This window comes from Armigeres subalbatus, chromosome 3 (assembly GCF_024139115.2).
Source record: "Armigeres subalbatus isolate Guangzhou_Male chromosome 3, GZ_Asu_2, whole genome shotgun sequence".
Taxonomy (NCBI): Eukaryota; Metazoa; Arthropoda; class Insecta; order Diptera; family Culicidae; genus Armigeres; species Armigeres subalbatus.
Window position 1 is genome coordinate 77,671,351 of NC_085141.1, and position 19,575 is coordinate 77,690,925.

Genomic DNA, 19,575 nt, shown 5'->3' on the forward strand with positions numbered 1-19,575 from the left:
GGCCAAATGTCCTATTCGGACAAATGTCCTAATCGGCTTAATGTTCCATTCGGCCAAATGTCCTATTCGGACAAATGTCCTAATCGGCTTAATGTTCCATTCGGCCAAATGTCCTGTTCGACAAAATGTTCAATTCAGCCAAATGGGTTGTATACTATTTCGCCGAAAACCATTTCGCGGAATTTTTTTTCGACATTTCGCGGAATGTATCAACTCACCGAAAGTCATTCCGCGGAATGCCATTTGGCGGAATTCAGCTAGAATAATTACCGATTTCTGCTTAATTACATGAAATCCGGGCAATTTTTTATTTTGGATTTACACCCGATTCTTTTTTTACACGGGGGATGCGTTTTAGTTCAAAATTTGAAAATCCGTGTAAAAAAAGTTTTCTCGACAAATCATGCAAAATGGAGCAACTTTGCAACTTTGTATGGGATTTTTTTACACGGCCGTGTATTGTAGTATTGTAGTAATTTTTCAAACCCGAACCCATCGGGCACGGGTTCGACTCGACCGTATCTACCGCTCGTTATAAGGCGAAAGGAGTTGCTAATGTTTTCTTTCAAAGAACACGTCTTCCCGGTATAAGGCGAAGGGAAGGGTAACGCCTTCTTTAAATGGATGCATCTGCCCGGTATAAGGCGAAAGAAGTTGATAATGCCTTCTTTAAAAGGAGTATATAGGTATAAGGCGAAGGGAGGGGTAACGCCTTCTTTAAATGGATGCATCTGCGAAAGGAGTTGGTAATGCCTTCTTTAAAAGAATGCGTCTGCCCGGTATAAGGCGAAAGGAGTTGATAATGCCTTCTTTAAATGGATGCATCTGCCCGGTATAAAGCGAAAGGAGTTGGTAATGCCTTCTTTAAATGGATGCATCTGCCCGATATAAGGCGAAAGGAGTTGATAATGCCTTTTTTGAAAGAATGCATCTGCCCGGTATAAGGCGAAGACAGGGGTAACGCCTTCTTTAAATGGAAACATCTGCTCGGTATAAGGCGAAAGGAGTTGATAAGGCCTTCTCTAAAAGAATGCGTCTGTCCGGTATAAGGCGAAGGGATGGGTAACGTCATGGGTAAAATGGATGCATCATGCGAAAGGAGTTGATAATGCCTTCTTTAGATGAACGCGTCTGACCGGTATAAGGCGTTCTGGGAGGCGTTCCTTAGCCGTGCGGGAAGATGCGTGACTGCAAAGCAAGCCTAGACTGAAGCATAGTCTCGTTAATCTCGTGTTAAACGAATGCAAAACAAAATGATAACTTGGCTTAGAGACCTCGCAGGTAATAATGTCGGAATGCTGAATGAATTATTAATATTCCGCGAAATAGTGCATTCCGCGAAATGGTACATTCCGCCAAAAGTCATTCGGCGAAAAGGTACAATCCGCCAAATGTCGTACCGCGAAAAGTTACAAACCGCCAAATGTTATTCCGCGAAATGTTCAACCGCGAAAATGAATTCCGCGAAATAGTTTTCGGTGAAATGTTATACAATCAGCCAAATGTCCTATTCGGCTAAATGTCCTATTCGGCTAAATGTCCTATTCGGCTAAATGTCCTATTTGGTCAAATGTTCTATTCGGCCAAATGGCTTATTCGGCCGAATGTCCTATTCGGCCAAATTTCCTATTCGATTAAATGACTTATTCGGCTAAGTGTTCCTTTCGACCAAATGTTCTATTCGGCCAAATGTCTTATTCGGCCAAATGTCCTATTTGGTCAAATGTCCTATTCAGCCAAATGTCTTATCCGGCTAAATGTCCTATTCGGCTAAATGTCCTATTCGGTCAAATGTTCTATTCGGCCAAATGGCCTATTCGGCCAAATTTCCTATTCGGTCAAATTTCCTATTCGATTAAATGACTTATTCGGCTAAATGTTCCATTGGGCCAAATGTTCTATTCGGCCGAATGCTCTGTTCGGCCAAATGTCCTATTCAACCAAATATTCTATTCAGCCAAATGTCCTATTCGGCCAAAAGTACTATTCAGCCAAATGTTCTATTCGGCCAAATGTTCTTTTCGGTCAAATGTTTTATTCGGCCAAACGACCTTTTCGGTCAAACTACCTATTCGGTCGGAATACCCGTTCGCCCAGATGAGTGCCGGTCTAATGGTTTGTTCATCCTAGTGGCATTCGACCAAATGACTTTCGGTCTAATGGGTTTCAGCCAAACGACCCTTTCTCAATCTACTTACTTACCTACCTGAGCGTGTTAAAATTGATGGTTTGTTGCGCACAAATGTTAAAAATGGAGTATGAATATTATGCTAGATAAACTATTGATGATGCATGTTATTATCTTCCGTTGCACTTATTATTGGCGCCGTTTAGAAAAGCAAGCTAATTGTCTCAACTGTAGGAACTAACAAAATCTATCACCTCGCCTTTGTCCCATGAGGAAAACCAAGCCAAAGTTGTATCAAACCGAAACTGATCCTTTTCAAGCACCCATTCGAAACTGCTCTTCAAATCATACAGAAAAGGGTTCTCGGATAAAAGAGCACTTTGAGCTTACGCCCCCTTTCCGGTACCGTGAATATCCCCATCCGGCGGAATTTGGGCGACCATGAAACGCAATGAAAAACGACATTCACAAGTCATCTGTAAAGCGAGCGGAATGTGTACCTTCTTCCATGTCAAAGCGACTTCCAGCTCGGAACAACATTTGACAAAGCACGTAATATTCACCTCTCCTCCCCCTAACAACAAAAAAAAGATGAATTGATGAAGAGAAGGATGAAATTTGGCGAACAACTTCGGACGACGGTCGAGGGACTCGAAATAATCCCAGCACAAGATGTGTCGTCATTTTCCGAGGCGATTGAGTGTCATTTTTCTCCTAATATTGTCCTGATTGCACCAGATTATCGCCAAGTTGTTTTGTTTCTCACATTCAACGGCTGCTTTCTCAGGCTACGCAGTTGTCAGCGTGGATCTTCGTGGAACCCGTCCTAGGCAGGCAGTCAGTGGGGCGGCAGCCTAGTGGAGTATGAATGAATTTATCATTTTGAGCTCATTTTTTCGAATATGGAAACCATTATGCACTATCTACCAGCAGCTGGATCGGAAGATATTGGGTGACAGAGACGGATGGTCGAAAGTTTGTAGGATTTGCGTCCCACGGGAAAGTGGATAATGATGGGCTGACAAGTCAAAAGTGCGATTATGTTCTCAAGCTGTCGGCATGAAAAGAGTTCGCTTTAGGAAAAGCAAAGCAAAAGAAATTGTTGTATTGCTCTCTACCACTTTCTGTTACATAGGGATATGTTGGCAGAATAAACTTGTTCCTTAGATGATAATAGTTTCTGCAGCAAAAATTAGGGTATCCGAAGTCAAATGATTAGAGTTGCAAAGCCAAGTTAGTAGTCATTTATTAAAGAATTATTGAAAGCCGTAAGGATATGAAATGTGAGAGCTGAGCATTTGTTGCTTTTCAAATCGCAGGAATTGACAATTGCAGGAATTCGAATTTACACAAGCACTTCTAGAACATAAAAATGTCAAATATTCACTAGGTACAAAGCTGTTTTAAAACTAAAAAATCAACCGTACTTGTGCATAAGGCATCGAAATGGAATGCCGCATATGAGAAAATCTTTGCAATGTGCTACTCAGTACAATAACCACGAGCTTGAAATGGATAACAGATAAAATAGAACTATGTGTATTTGTTCGAGTAAAGCTGTTACACAGTTACGAGCATGCGGATTTATTGGCCGCTCCTTGGCAGACGAAAACAGGGCAACACATTTCGCCAATGGTCTCGCAGGCTGCAAAACGATATGCTCCTTCGTCCGGTTATCTATTCAATTTTGTCAGCCTTTATATAATTTGAAAGAAATGTACAGGAGTCTTATCCACATTTTGCGGGAATGTATAACGATACAAAAGAATTACACATAACTCGCTTAAACTCATCTAACAAACGAAAATTTTGACAAAAATATCAGGATTTAAATTTGCTGAGCACTTGGTTGTGCAAATTTTGCCGGCAAACAAAATTTTGAGTGTAGGTACACTACAATGGCAACGATGGCCTGGCCAGTGCCAACAAACACAGTTCGGTCAGTTTCCGCAGGACATGCCGGCACATTTCCGCAAATTCCATGAATAATGTATACAGATCGTTTGGTGAAAGTACCTATCGTTCCGTTGTCGCTTGAGTAAATTTGCAAAGAACGGTTCTCATCCGGAAGATGGGACACTGTAGGAGCCAGCTGTCGCATTCGCACTGACGAGGGCGGCGAGGTATATGTACCAGTACCAGTAGTGTAAGGAAATGAACTGTCTGGAGTATGAGCAAGTTCATAATTTTGCAATAGTAGAGAAAAAGTTCATCAAAAACGTTGTAGGGTGATGTTAATTCGTGGTTGATCCATTCTTTTGAGTTGAGTAATGGCCTCAGCATGTAAATGATGAGATCTTGCAGTGCTGAAGAAAATGTTTGATATTTGATTCATGGCAATGAATCCTAAGAGGAGGCTGGTGTCCTACCCACCGTTTATGTGCTAAAAGCAGCTAAAAGTTATCCGTCATATCAGAAGTACGAGATCTAAAAAGCCAGAATAATCACGCTAGAGGTAATGGTGCCTTTCTAGCGAATTAAGCATTGCATGAAAAACGTGACTCCACTAGTCACTACCCAGAATGCCATTACCCGAAAGCCACTACCCCGAATAGGACAGTACCCCGAATACCATTACACCGAATGGAACCCCGATATCCATTACTCCGGAAACCAAAACATTTCGAATCTGAAGTATTCCATTATTATGTTCAACACCAACAGATATCAATGAATCGTGAAATGACAATCTTTGCAAAGAATACAAAAAATACAGTTACTTAGAGAAATGCATGAAATATTCTGTTTTCGTCTAATTATTAATTAGACGAAAACAGAATATTTCATGCATTTCTCTAAGTAACTGTATTTTTTGTATTAAACTTAAAATGTTATTCTAGTCCAGTTCTTATTGGCATTACATCCCCACACTGGAACAGAACCGCCTCGCAGCTTAGTGTTCATTAAGCACTTCCACAGTTATTAACTGCGAGATTACTAAGCCAAGTTACCAATTTTGCATTTATATATCATGAGGCAAACACGATGATACCTTTTATGCCCAGGGAAGTCGAGACAATTTCCAATACGAAAATTGCCTAGACCGGCACCGGGAATCGTACCCAGCCACCCTCAGCATGGTCTTGCTTTGTAGCCGTGCGTCTTATCGCGCGGCTAAGGAGGGCCCATTATTCTAGCCCATTATAGCCTGGAAAAGTACTATTCTACGAAATGTGGTAAGAGAACACGTTCTCCTGGTATAAAGCATACAAAGGAAATAATGCCATCTTTAAATGAACGCGTCTGCTCGTTATTCGTGAATACGAAAGTAATGCCTCCACTCACTCTTATGAAACATGGCCGCCAATCACACGTTCTTGTTCTTCCACAGTAAAATCCCATTGAATTGTCAGACTGTGCGTGATGAATTTACCTTCGCAGTCGCGAATAAAACGAACAAAGGAGATGATGCCTTCTTTAAATGAACGCGTTTGCTCGGTATGAGGCACACAGAGGGAATAATGGCTTTTTAAGGCTCAAGACTCCATCACTTATAAAACATGTTTAATTTTTGTTTTGGGTTATTTTTTCAAACCGACAAACAACAATGATTTTTTCCAATAAATAAATCTGGCAACGGTGAAGAGATGATTGTTTTCTTGCGAATGCACACTTTTGTTTGCGTGTTGGCTAGCGTATACGTTGTATTGCTCGAACTGAATGAAGTTGCATCACATAGACTTTAAACTCACATTTCACTTATTGCGCTAGTGCATTTGACTCTTCCGAATTTTATTACATTCACAATATGGTCGACAAATTTGTCTCTCACTTCGAATTTTTGAAAGCAGTTTTCGATAGTTTTTGAACGTGAAGTGAATAATTAATTCATTAGGTGTTCAGCATTGAAGAGAAATATGAAACTCAGTTAGTGAATAGTGTTTAGGAGTGATAAAATCAAGAAAAAAGTGAAAAATCGGCCTAGGAAAAAAGGTAGTTTTCAGCGTTTTACCAGCAATTCCTCCGCAATTGTTAGTTTAGATAAGTGAAAAATTAATATGTAAATGCCATAAATATCCAATGATAGAGATAAGTCGGTAAATATCCCCAAAATATTAATTTTTATTCAAAACTACATTAGTATTAGTGCGGATTCGAATAAAATCATCGTCATTATCGAATTGATGACGGTTCATAGAGCCTTAAAAGTAGTGCGTCTGCCCGATATCAGGCGAACAGAGATGATGCCATCTTCAAGTCAACGCGACGTGCTGCATAACCTCCCCCTACCCTTCAGGACACTTCAGAAAGGTGCCATCCGAAGTGGAACGGGATTTTACGGAGTAGGAATACTTAGTGCTATACTGCATTAGAACAGTTCCAGGCGAAGTGCAAACGGTGTCAGGCCATTAGGCCGAATGTCATTAGACCGAATGGCCGAATGAAAGGTGAGAAGTCAGTTCTTCCTTTCTCCTCCCCATTCTTCTTTCTTCCTCCTTCGTTTATTTTACTTTCTCCATCCCTCTTCCTTCTTTCTTCCTTCTTTCTTCCTGCGTTCGTCCTTCTTTCTTCCCACGTTCTTCCTTCTTTCTTCCCTCTTTTTTCTTTCCTTCCTCTTTCTTCTTTATTTTTTCCTTCTTTCTTCCTTTTTTCCTTCTTCCTACTTTCTTTCTTTCGTCTTTTTTTCTTCTTTCTTCCTCCTTTTTCCTACTTTCTCCCTTCTTTCTTCCTTCTTTTTCCTTCTTTCATCCTTCTTTCGTCCTTTTTTCTTCTCTCTTTCTTTCTTCTTTTTCCCTTCGTTCTTCCTTCTTTCTTTCTTCCTTTGGCTTCTTCCTTTCTTCATTCTTTCTTCCTTTTTTCTTCTTTTTTTGTCTTTTTTTTCTTTTCTTTCTTTTTGTTCTTTTTCTTTCTTCTTTCTTCCTTCTTTTTTCTTCTTCCTCCCTTCTTTCCTCCTTTTTTCCTTCTTCCTTCTTTCTTCCTTGTTTCTTTCTTTTTTTTCTTCTTTCTTCCTTCTTTATTCCTTCTTCCACGCTTTTTCTTTGGTTTTCTTCCTTCTTTGTGCGTTTTTTGTCTTTCTTTCTTCCTTTTTCTTTCTTCCTTCTTTCTCTCTTCTTCCTCTATTTTTTTCTTTCTTTCTTCCTTCATTCTTCCTTCTTTCTCCCTTCTTTCTTTCTTCCTTTTTTCTCTCTTCCTTCTTTCTTTCGTCCTTCTTTCTTCCTTTTTTTTTCTTCCTTCTTTTTTCATCTTTCTTTCTTCCTTTTTTCTTCCTTAATTCTACCTTCTTCCTTCTTCCTTTTCTTCTTTCTAACTCCTTTCTTCTTTTTATCTTCTTTCTTTTCTCTTAATTCTTTCTTTGTTCTTAATTATTTCTTCTTTCATTTTTCCATCTCTTTTTCTTCTTTTCGCATCTTTCTTCCTTCTTTCTTCATTCTTTCTTCTTATCACTCACTTCTCACTTATTACTTCACACTTCTCACCTCTTACTTCTGACTTCTCACTCCTCACTCCCCACTGCTCAAGCTTTGCGCAGTGGCGATATCGTAACCAATGAGGTACTCCCCACTGCTCACATCTCACTTCTCACTTCTTTCTTCTCATCTCTCACTTCTCGCTTCTCACTTATCACTTCTCACCTCACACTTCTCACGTCTCACTTCTCACTTTTCATTTCACACTTCCCACTTCTCACTTTTCACCTTTCACTTTTCATTTCTCACTTCTTGCTTCTCGTTTCTCACTTCTCACTTCTTACTTCCTACTTCTTATTTCTCATTTCTTACTTCTTTTTACTTTTTATTTTTCACTTCTCACTACTTCCATTCCACTTCTAATTCGGCCTTATGACCGTTCGACCATGGCCATGACCCAGCATCGCATACATCTTATGGGCCAAACACAATTGATACGTTTGCGTGCATTTTGACAGTTTTCCCATGGGAAAACTGTCAAAACGCACGCAAACGCACGCAAACGTATCAATTGTGTTTGACCCATTAGAATTCCTACGATTTTTGAAAATATTCACAAGATTTTTTTTCAGAATTTTATCTAAATCTTCAAAGGTTTTAATAAATTATTACTTACTGCTAGGACTTTTTATAACTTTCATATTTTTTTACCGATTATAGCCTTTCATTAAAAACTACCAGGAAATCAAAAGATTATCAAATAATCCCTTTGAGAAATCATTGACATAACGAATGCATGCATATATTTATATTCTATTACATCAGTAGTGTTATAAAACATCATCATTACATCAGTAGTGATATATAACAGAGGCTCGGAAGCCTCCTTTCAAGAGGCTCGGAAGCCTCCTTTCAAGAGGCTCGGAAGCCTCCTTTCAAGAGGCTCGGAAGCCTCCTTTCAAGAGGCTCGGAAGCCTCCTTTCAAGAGGCTCGGAAGCCTCCTTTCAAGAGGCTCGGAAGCCTCCTTTCAAGAGGCCTGGAAGCCTCCTTTCAAGAGGCTCTGGAAGCCTCCTTTCAAGAGGCTCAGAAGCCTCCTTCAAGAGGCCTCAAGCCTCCTTTCAAGAGGCTCGAAGCCTCCTTTCAAGAGGCTCAGAAGCCTCCTTTCAAGAGGCTCAGAAGCCTCCTTTCAAGGGGCTCAGAAGCCTCCTTTCAAGAGGCCTGAAGCCTCCTTTGAAGAGGCCTGAAGCCTCCTTTGAAGAGGCTCAGCCTCCTTTGAAGATGCTCAAGCCTCCTTTCAAGAGGCTCAGAGCCTCCTTTCAAGAGGCTCAGAGCCTCCTTTCAAGAGGCTCAGAGCCTCCTTTCAAGAGGCCTGAAGCCTCCTTTCAAGAGGCCTCAGAAGCCTCCTTTCAAGAGGCCTCAGCCTCCTTTCAAGAGGCCTCAGAGGCCTCCTTTCAAGAGGCTCAGAAGCCTCCTTTCAAAAGGCCTGGAAGCATCCTCTCAAGAGGCCTCAAGCCTCCTCTCAAGAGGCCTCAAGCCTCCTTCCAAGTGGCTCGGAAGCCTCCTTTCAAGAGGTTTGGAAGATTCCTTTCAAAAAGTTTGGAAGCCTCCTTTCAACAGGTTTGGAAGCCTCCATACAAGAGGCTCGAGCCTCCTTTCAAGAGGCTCAGGCCTCCTTTCAAGAGGCCTCAGCCTCCTTTCAAGAGGCCTCAGCCTCCTTTCAAGAGGCTCGGAAGCCTCCTTTCAAGAGGCTTGGAAGCCTTCTTTCGAGAGGCTTGGAAGCCTCCTTTCAAGAGGCTCGGAAGCCTCCTTTCAAGAGGCTTGGAAGCCTTCTTTCGAGAGGCTTGGAAGCCTCCTTTCAAGAGGTTTGGAAGCCTTCTGCAAAATGCTCTGAAGTCTCTCTCTCTAAGAGCCCCCCTTTTCAAAAGGCTATGAAGCAGCTTTCAAGAGTGAAATCCTATTTTCAATAGGCCCAAAGGGCTCCTTTTAAGAGGCTCGGAAGCTTCAAAAAGTCCTCAGAGCATGTATAAACTTTATTTGAATTGGAAAGCTTCACGTCATATATCCCGTTAGTTTTCAGGCCCTTTTTTCATACTTATGCGTTATGCTTATTTTCACTTACAGCGAAGAAAAAATGAGGGGTACCTCAATGAATGAAAAAGCTGGAAAGGGTACCTCTCAACAAAAAGGTTGAGAACCGCTGTTTTAATAGACCTCCTAATTTTTTAGCTAATTTGGATGTAATTTGATTGTGCACGCGTCATCTGAAGTTTGTTTAGAAATTGCTATAGAAAACTACACTCCCGTGAAAGAATGTTTCGTAAGGTGGTTCATAAACTTTTTGAATATAATCTATACTTGATCTTTAAAGAATGCTTCTTAAGCTAAAAGTCAGTGGTTGTTGTGAAACCTAATAAGAAGACAAAAATGCTAAAATTGATATTGATGTTACATGGTACACTGATTTTACATGTTAAATTAAATTTCCCTCAATTCAGTTTTTTCGTAATAACTTTTTATGCCAGCATCAAATTGTTTTGCAACAAAGACGATCTGTTTCTTTGCAAAATTTTCTATGTAATGTATACATGTATTTTGGAGCGTACTGGGTAACCTCGCGGAACGGTTTTCATGGCAATTTTCATGCTAACTTTAAACTGCATGTGCTAAGTCAAATTGCAAACATTTAGGAAGATTATTTTAATAGCAAATACCATCGTTCTTACATAGGGGAGCGAAACAGTGAAAAATTTGAATCACTCTACTGTCTACGTTCAAACTAGGACACCCATCCTCAAGTATATTTTTATAAATACTTCCAAACCACTGGAACATTGAACAAAAAAGCTGATTCCTTCCACTCTATGTAATGCTTTCTGTGTGTTTTAACTGTAGTCAAACTTGACGTAACGGCACCAAATCAATTGGACATTATTTGAGTATTCGAAATTTATCATGGACAGGCTTTAATTTACCTTCTTATTTATAAAAAGTCAAGAAACTTAATTAGTAGTTTGTGCAACAAGTTGCAAAAAGATGATTTTTTCAGCACGAGTTGTACGTTTATCCAACGAGGCTTGCCGAGTTGGATAAATACGAGTGCTGAAAAAATCGAGTTGTGCAACAAGTTGCAGTGAATTACAGTGACGAAAAATTGACTTTAATTTGATAAATCAGTACCAAAATTGTACTAATTTACTCATACTTGCCAATAAATTATGTAGCTGCGGTGAAAATCAGATTCCATGTTACCGTTCTACATTGCATAGTTCGATAAGCCGTGAAGTGATAGATGTACTTGACTTTGGAAATTTTTGATGTCATGTCCATCAAACTATTTAATTTATTACGGGGCGCATAGAATACACTATTTGAGCACTTACCGAAGCTAATTCAGCAAAATGTAGTCATATAACTACTGTTCTGATGTTGGTTTTTCATTATAGCACCCAAATGAGTGTTTTAATGAATATTATGCAACCCATTTGAGTTGCATAATGTTCATTGAAGCACCCATTTCGTTGGTATGGAAAAGTAGGCCGTTTTATCATTCAAAGACAAACTGTAAACCAGATATTATGATCAGGAATTGCAAAAAATAATTTTATCGTATTATGAAAATTAGGAAAATGTTACGGCTTAAGAAAAAGTGATTTGTAAACTAATCTCATGCTTAACAACTTAATAAACAATTAAGCAACATCAACAAATCGAGTCACATACACCGGACGATGTAATATTAGGATATGAAAACCACATGCCGGAAGCTGGTCGGCTATGAATCTTGACATCATACACCCAATGAGTTTCTAGTAGGATTTTGCTTTAGGGGAAGGGGTGGTAAGATGAACAGGTAGCTGTATTTTGATTAAAACACTATTCAGACATATTTAGACATATTTCAACCATGCATACACATTATGTGCTGAAGTGGTTCCCGGTGGTTCCCGGCTTTTTGGCGGTAGTTCTTCAACTGCGGTTCCAGTCATCCTACAAAACCTTTTGTAACCAGGTTTTGGTATCCCCCAGAGGGACGGATGTTGAGAACCGCTAACTTTCACTCAAACTAATTTTCACTTAGAAGCTACTTGAAAACATATGCGGATATTTTCCATGTAGTTTCGGGTGTAAAAGTTAAATGATTCATCAGTGATGGCACTCATTATTCTTAATTCACTAGAAAATAAAATAAAATTTAAGTGACTTTTCGTTTGGCCATGTACTTAAATTTTAAGTGAAAATTCGATAAATTCCGGAAAAAATATTTTATGCTCTTTTTAGTGGAATGTATTCAACCGTCTAAGACGAGTTTAGTACTCTCCATTTAATTCCACTGGGTTTGCATAGTTAAATTAAATGGAGAGTACTAAACTTGTCTTAGACGGTTGTTTGATAATTTGTTTTCTATAGTATCCCTGTAATTGGGAGGGCAAAAAAAGGAGTGGAAAAATAATTCACACTCAAACATATTTCTTGCAAATCGTTCTCATAATGCTTCTGCAAAATGTTTTATGAGTGTTCGAGTAGAAGTGCATACCATGCCACATTCAAACTCGACACGAATATTTCAACGCCACCTGTATGTGGGATTACAACTGACAGCATTTTGTTCATCGAGTGTGGCTTTCTGCAGTGAAAGTTTGGTTGGCACCTCACCTTCCGGACAACCCCATTGCTATTGAATCGATGAAGTATAAAAGCACGACGGACATGATTGATCTTCCCTTTTTTCTCGTCATCTACCCACCATCGCTGTTGGACACCATTAGCCGAGCATCAAACCAGTGAATATATTGTACCTACTTAAAATTTGAATTTAATGTTGAATTTAATCATATAGTGAAGTTAGAAGTAAGAAGTTGAAATTAATAAAGTGAAGTAAAGTTATGAAATAAAGTTAAAGGTGAAAAATAAACAATATAATTACTTACCTGCAATTGTATGCCGCCATTGCTGAGTACCTGAAAGAGGAACAATCGCGTGCAGTCTAGTCCCCGTTATGGTGTGTGAACGGATCAAATTGAGCACAGAATCACGTTTCACCAACGAACCTACTTTTTAATCCACTGAGTTAACATCTGGTCCTTCGGATCCGGGTTGGTCGTCGAACTCCGGCCATTCTGGATAAAAATCTCCATTGCTTCGGGTGGATCCACGTGGTGCAGCCATACGGTGGGACTTATCAGGCTTCATTAAAGGCTCGCTATAGCCTTCAATAAGGTAATTAGCATTCCATAGACAGTTCTTTTTCCGTTTGAGCTGCGCGGTCTTCTGCTTTACAGACCCTGTCCACGTTCACACATCACGAAATCCCTGGTGTACATTCCATCTCAACTGGACTTAAGATAAGGCTAGCTTTAGCCGTTGGCAAGCTCGCCATTGTGCGTCACGAGAATTTGGACGACAACTGACTGCAGAATAGACTTCGTACAAGGCTAGCTATAGCCTTAAATAAGACCCTGCATACTACAGTGCTTCGCAACGAATCGTGGAGTACGGTGACCTACCTGGTTCCAGTTTCCGTTAAGCATGTCACTCGAGCGACGTATCAAGGGACTAAAAACGAAGCAGAAAAGCATTCTTTCGTCGTTTGGCCTGATCAAAACGTATGTAGAAAAGTTCGATGAAGGAAAAGATGCCATTGAAATTCCAGCCCGATTGGAAAATCTCAACGCGCTTTGGAAGGACTACAAGGGGGTTCAAGAGGAGCTCGAATCTATCGATGAAACCATCGAAGAGCAGTTTAAGGAAAGGGCAGAATTTGAGACGGCTTACTACCGGGTCAAGGGATTTCTTCTCTCAGTGAGTAAAGCACATACAGCACCCATCGCGTCAACCTCCTCCAACTCAAGCGCGCAATTCAATGCTACATCGTCCCACGTGCGATTGCCTGACGTCAAGTTACCAGTGTTTACTGGAAGCTTAGACAACTGGTTAAATTTCCATGACTTATTTGTTTCACTGGTACATGCTTCGCTCGAATTATCCAACATTCAAAAATTTTATTACTTGCGTTCGTCCTTGGCTGGAGACGCATTGAAACTTGTTCAAACTATACCTATCAGTGCGAACAACTACCCAGTGGCATGGAAGCTATTGGAAGATCACTTTCAAAATCCTGCACGGCTAAAGCAAACTTATTTGGATGCTCTTTTTGAGTTTGCAATACTAAAGCGAGAATCTGCCACTGAATTACACTCGCTAGTTGAAAAATTTGAAGCGAATGTGAAAGTTTTGGCCCAGCTCGGAGAGAGAACCGAGTTCTGGGACTTGATTCTAATTCGCATGTTAAGCTCCCGTCTCGATCCGACCACTCGTAGGGATTGGGAAGAGTATTCCTCTACGAAAAATGGTATTACCTTCAAGGAGCTCACTTCTTTCATACAGCGAAGGGTTACTGTGCTACAAACGATCCAGGGAAGAACTGTAGACACGCCAGCATCATCCTATCAATCGAAGAAACCAGTATCACGTCCGGTATCCAGTCACGGGGCCAGCCAAATGATCATCAGTCGAAAGTGTTCATTATGTTCCAGCCATCATCCGTTGTACATGTGTCCAGTATTTTCAAAACTCGAGGTAGGGGAGAAAGAAAAGGAAATCCGGAGGCTGCAGCTCTGTCGGAATTGTCTTCGGTCAGGACATCACGCGAGAGATTGTTCTTCCTCCACATCTTGTCGTAAATGTCGAGGCCGGCATCACACACAACTTTGTGCCGGGGAAAAAGCAGTTGCTGTGAACTCCAGAACTGTAGAACCATCTTCTTCGACAACGTTGAAAACTGAAATTCTACACGAACAACCCAAAACGTCCGCCTCCGCCACTATCAACGATCCGATTAGCTATGCAAGCTCTGAGCAAGCCCGTAGGTGCGTACTTCTAGCCACAGCTGTCGTCAAACTAGTTGATGACAATGGCACAGTTCATATCGCAAGAGCACTCCTTGACTCGGGGAGCGAATGCTGCTTCATGACGGAGTCGTTCTCACAACTCGTCAGATCACACCGTAGAAAAATATCAGTTCCGATTTCGGGTATTGGTCAATCGTCCACGCAAGCTCGGTATAAGATCTCCGCTTCGGTACGCTCACGGGTCAGCGATTTCAGCACGTTTGCAGAATTCTTGGTACTTCCAAAGGTCACTATTGATCTGCCATCTGCAACAATTGAAACTTCTACTTGGGAAATTCCTTCCGGTATTTTGCTTGCCGATCCACAGTTTCACGAAGCGAATCCGATCGATATAATCATCGGCGCGGAAGTATTTTTCGATCTATTTAGAGTGCCCGGCCGAATTCAACTTGGAGAGTCGTTACCAACCCTGGTAAACTCCGTCCTCGGTTGGATCGTTTCGGGAAAAACTTCGTCCAGCACTCCGAAGACTCCAGTAATCTCCAACTTAGCCACGATCACAGATGTACATCAAATGCTAGAGAAGTTTTGGACTCTTGAGGAGGACCATGCCGCTCCAAACCATTCCGTAGATGAAGCTCATTGCGAGGAATATTTTCGAAGCACTGTTAAACGCAATTCGGAGGGACGATATATCGTTAGATTACCTTTGAAAGAAAAGGTGATCAACCAACTCGGCGACAACCGCAATACTGCAATTCGCCGATTTCGAATGCTAGAAACTCGTCTCAGGCGCAACTGCACCATGGCGAACCAATATTCTACATTTATGGACGAGTATCTAAACTTGGGTCACATGCGGTTTGTTCAAGATTACCAATCGCCACCACCACTTTGTTATCACATGCCCCACCATGCTGTAATCCGTGAGGACAGCGCCACGACAAAACTACGAGTAGTTTTTGATGCGTCGTGCAAATCACTCAATGGACTTTCACTGAACGATGCATCAATGGTGGGCCCCACTGTCCAGCAGGAAATTCGATCGATAATCATGCGTTCGAGAATACACAAGGTGATGATCATTGCTGACATCAAACAGATGTATCGTCAAGTACTCGTGGACGAACGAGATACACCTCTGCAACGAATTGTGTGGAGATCATCACCGGAGCACCCTCTGGGTACCTACGAATTACTAACCGTAACCTACGGCACAGCAAGTGCGCCGTTTCTTGCCACTCGGGTTCTCCAACAGTTGGCTGATGACGAACAGCAACAACACCCAACAGCAGCTGCAACTCTACGTAAGGATTTTTACGTAGACGATCTTTACTCGGGAGCAAACAGCATCGACGAAGCAATTGAGCTCCGGCAGCAACTTGAAGCACTACTTCTCAAGGGTGGATTTCAGCTTCGAAAATGGGCATCGAATGAAGAAGCAGTGTTGGACGGTGTACCTCTGGAGAATCGCGCTCTTCAAACATCATTCGACCTTGACCGTGACCAATCCATAAAGTCACTGGGTCTTCTCTGGGAACCGGCCCTAGACCAACTTAAATACAAAATCAAGCTACCACAGGAATCGCCTGACGCTCCACTCACGAAACGCTCCGCTCTTTCACAAATCGCTCGACTTTTTGACCCCCTTGGTTTGTTGGGCCCAGTTGTGGTCACTGCAAAGTTATTCATGCAAGCACTATGGATGCTGAAAAACGATAACGGAAAGGTTTTCGATTGGGACCAAGAACTGCCTTCATCCATGCGAGACACTTGGCTCTCATATTGCACTCAACTACCACTGCTTAACAATCTTCGAATTGATCGGTTTGCCCTTGCGACGAGTGCTGCTTCCGTCCAATACCACTTTTTCTCTGACGCTTCAAAGCATGCGTATGGTGCGTGCTGCTACCTTCGATCAACTGACACATCTGGTGCAATTAAAGTTACCCTCCTGACTGCCAAATCAAGAGTTGCTCCATTAAAACAGCAGAGTATCCCTAGACTCGAGCTATGTGGAGCCCTTCTTGCATCCGAATTGTATCAAAAGGTAACAGCAGCTCTTGAAATAACTGGCGAGACATTTTTCTGGGTCGACTCGACGACGGTTATCAGCTGGCTTCAAGCTACTCCGTCATCGTGGGCCACCTTTGTTGCCAATCGGGTCTCTAAGATCCAACTTACCACGCAAAATTGTTCCTGGCAACATGTCGCCGGGCAGGAAAATCCAGCGGACTGTCTGTCTCGTGGAATTCCAGCAGAAAACATCCTCAACAACAAACTCTGGTGGCAAGGACCAAACTGGCTCCAACTTGATCAACAATCTTGGCCAAGTGAATCACCGAATCAAACTTCTGATGGCGAAATTCTCATGGAAGCAAGGAAACAAAGCTCAACGGCATGTCCGGCGTCTACGGAACCATCATTCGTCGATATTCTTGTGGGAAACTTTTCAAATTTGAACCGGCTTCTGAACGTAGTCGCCTATTGCCAGCGATTCATTCGGCATTGCCGACGGCAACCTAGTATCAACGCGGATCCTACCTACATCAGCACTGAAGAACGACATACTGCTGAAATCACTATAATTCGACTAATTCAACAACAATCCTATCCTGAAGAATGGAAGCAGCTCAGTCTAAAAAGATCCGTGTCACCTAGGTCCCGCCTAAGATGGTTCAATCCATTCATCTCACCTGAGCAGGTCTTACGAATCGGTGGACGGTTGAATCAAGCACCTCAGCCTTTCGACAGCAAGCATCAGCTTCTCCTACCAGCGACACATCCTTTCTCCAAGCTCCTAGTCCGCTCGTGTCACGAAAAAAATCTGCACGCGGCACCTCAGTTGCTCATCACAATCATCCGTCTGCGATACTGGATCACAGGGGCCAGGAGCCTGGCCAGATCCATCACACGTAATTGTGTCACCTGTGTACGAGCTCGTCCAAAACTGTTGGAACAATTTATGGCCGACCTACCAGCATCCCGTGTCACTGCAACGCGACCGTTCACGGTAACCGGTATTGACTACTGGGGACCTATCACTCTGCAACCCATACACCGCCGTGCAGCCCCGAGAAAAGCCTATGTCGCGGTCTTCGTATGCTTTTCCACTCGCGCCGTGCATCTGGAATTAGTTATCGACTTAAGTACGGCAAAATTCATCCAAGCGCTAAGGCGCTTCGTCTCTCGCCGCGGCTTATGTAGCGACATCCACAGCGACAACGGTAGAAATTTCATTGGTGCGGCAAATGAACTCCGACAACTGATTCGCAGCAAGGAATACAAACAATCCATGGCAACGGAATGTAGTGAGAATGGGATCAGATGGCACTTCAACCCGCCGAAAGCATCTAACTTCGGCGGCCTATGGGAGGCTGCGATTCGATCAGCCCAGAAGCATTTCAATCGCGTTTTGAGAAATCACACACTGCCGCACGACGAGATGGAAACATTACTGACGCAGATTGAGAGCTGCCTTAACTCTCGCCCTATAACACCCTTAAGCGACGATTCGACCGACTTCGAAGTCCTAACGCCCGGACACTTTCTTATTGGATCTCCACTTAAGGCTGTTCCACAAATAGACTCTAGTGAAATTCCCTTTAATCGGCTCCAACTCTGGCAGCAGACCCAGAAGATGTTTCTGCTGATCTGGAAACGTTGGCACGCTGAATATCTTTCCACTTTGCAACCTCGCACGAAATGGTTCAAGCCCCCGATCGAAATCAAAATAAACCAGCTGGTGCTTCTTCGGGATGATAATTCTCCTCCAATGAACTGGCCAACCGCACGAATCATCGATCTGCATCCTGGGGCCGACGGGATTATCCGAGTTGTCACGGTGCAGTCGCCTACTGGTCGATTTATTCGTCCGGTGAATAAAATCTGCTTGCTGCCGATTCCTCCCACGCAAACCACCAACACGGAGAATGAAAGTGAGTAGCAGCAGCAAAGAATAACCGCAAAGTAGAAACCTCTCAGCAGAAAATCATGCCCAATCTGACGTCGTCATCTTTATGTCCAAAAATCCACAATCCTGGTCAACCTCGACAGTTCCCGTCCGGAGCACCTAAAAGAAAGATTAAATGGTCCTTTGTTAGAAAGGACAAGGTAAGAACCTGTCCTATAAATTGAAATTTTCCCGTAACCCGCTACCGGGTCTTATTTTTCGTTCCATATGCTTTGCTGAGTTGTGCTGATTGTCAACATTGAGGCAGTGGTTGCTTTGACGTTCACGTCATCGTTTCATCGATTCCATCGAAAGGGAAAACTGTCAAATCCAGCGTATCATTCGAAAGGAGCCAAAATTGAATCAGCCGAACTCATGGTGTGAATACAAGCAAGAATCGTTTGCAGAAATGCTATTTCTGAGGGGCCAGCATGTTCGAGTAGAAGTGCATACCATGCCACATTCAAACTCGACACGAATATTTCAACGCCACCTGTATGTGGGATTACAACTGACAGCATTTTGTTCATCGAGTGTGGCTTTCTGCAGTGAAAGTTTGGTTGGCACCTCACCTTCCGGACAACCCCATTGCTATTGAATCGATGAAGTATAAAAGCACGACGGACATGATTAATCTTCCTTTTTTCTCATCATCTACCCACCATCTCTGTTGGACACCATTAGCCAAGCATCAAACCAGTGAATTTACTGTACCCACTTGAAATTTGAATTTTATGTTGAATTTAATCATATAGTGAAGTTAGAAGTAAGAAGTTGAAATTAATAAAGTGAAGTAAAGTTATGAAATAAAGTTAAAGGTGAAAAATAAACAATATAATTACTTACCTGCAATTGTATGCCGCCATTGCTGAGTACCTGAAAGAGGAACAATCGCGTGCAGTCTAGTCCCCGTTGTGGTGTGTGAACGGATCAAATTGAGCACAGAATCACGTTTCACCAACGAATCTACTTTTTAATCCGCTGAGTTAACAATTAGCGATTTGAGCTTTGAGAACTCAACTCATAGAATTCACTAAAAGAGTGTATAGATATTATTTTCTATATTTTCTAATTAATTCCACTACATTTTTTATTAGGATACACTTGTGATTTGAGTAACTTTTATTTGATTCCAGTACGGCCGATAAAAGTTTCGTTTTTTAAAGTCTACATGATTTTTTATAGTGGAATAATGTGACAATTATTTTGAGTGTTGGTTCCCCAGTTCCCGCAAGACGATCCGCGGTGTTATTACCAAGTAAGGATGCTCTGGTCCAGGCGTGTTTAGACTGTTCGCAC

General features: G+C 42.0%; 2 protein-coding genes across 3 annotated transcripts in view; one reads left to right on the forward strand and one right to left on the reverse strand.

The window, feature by feature from the left end:
* Nucleotides 1–19,575, reverse strand: part of LOC134226139 (FMRFamide receptor) — a 371,866-nt gene that overhangs the window by 86,034 nt on the left and 266,257 nt on the right. The window lies entirely within an intron of this gene.
* On the forward strand, nt 13,003–18,270 carry LOC134221751 (uncharacterized). The gene has a single exon (XM_062700937.1). The coding sequence runs from the start codon at nt 13,003–13,005 to the stop codon at nt 18,268–18,270; it is 5,268 nt and encodes a 1,755-aa protein (XP_062556921.1).

What these genes read in the sequence shown, in the direction of transcription:
- LOC134221751 (XM_062700937.1), top strand. Translation starts at nt 13,003, where the DNA reads ATGTCACTCGAGCGACGTATCAAGGGACTAAAAACGAAGCAGAAAAGC.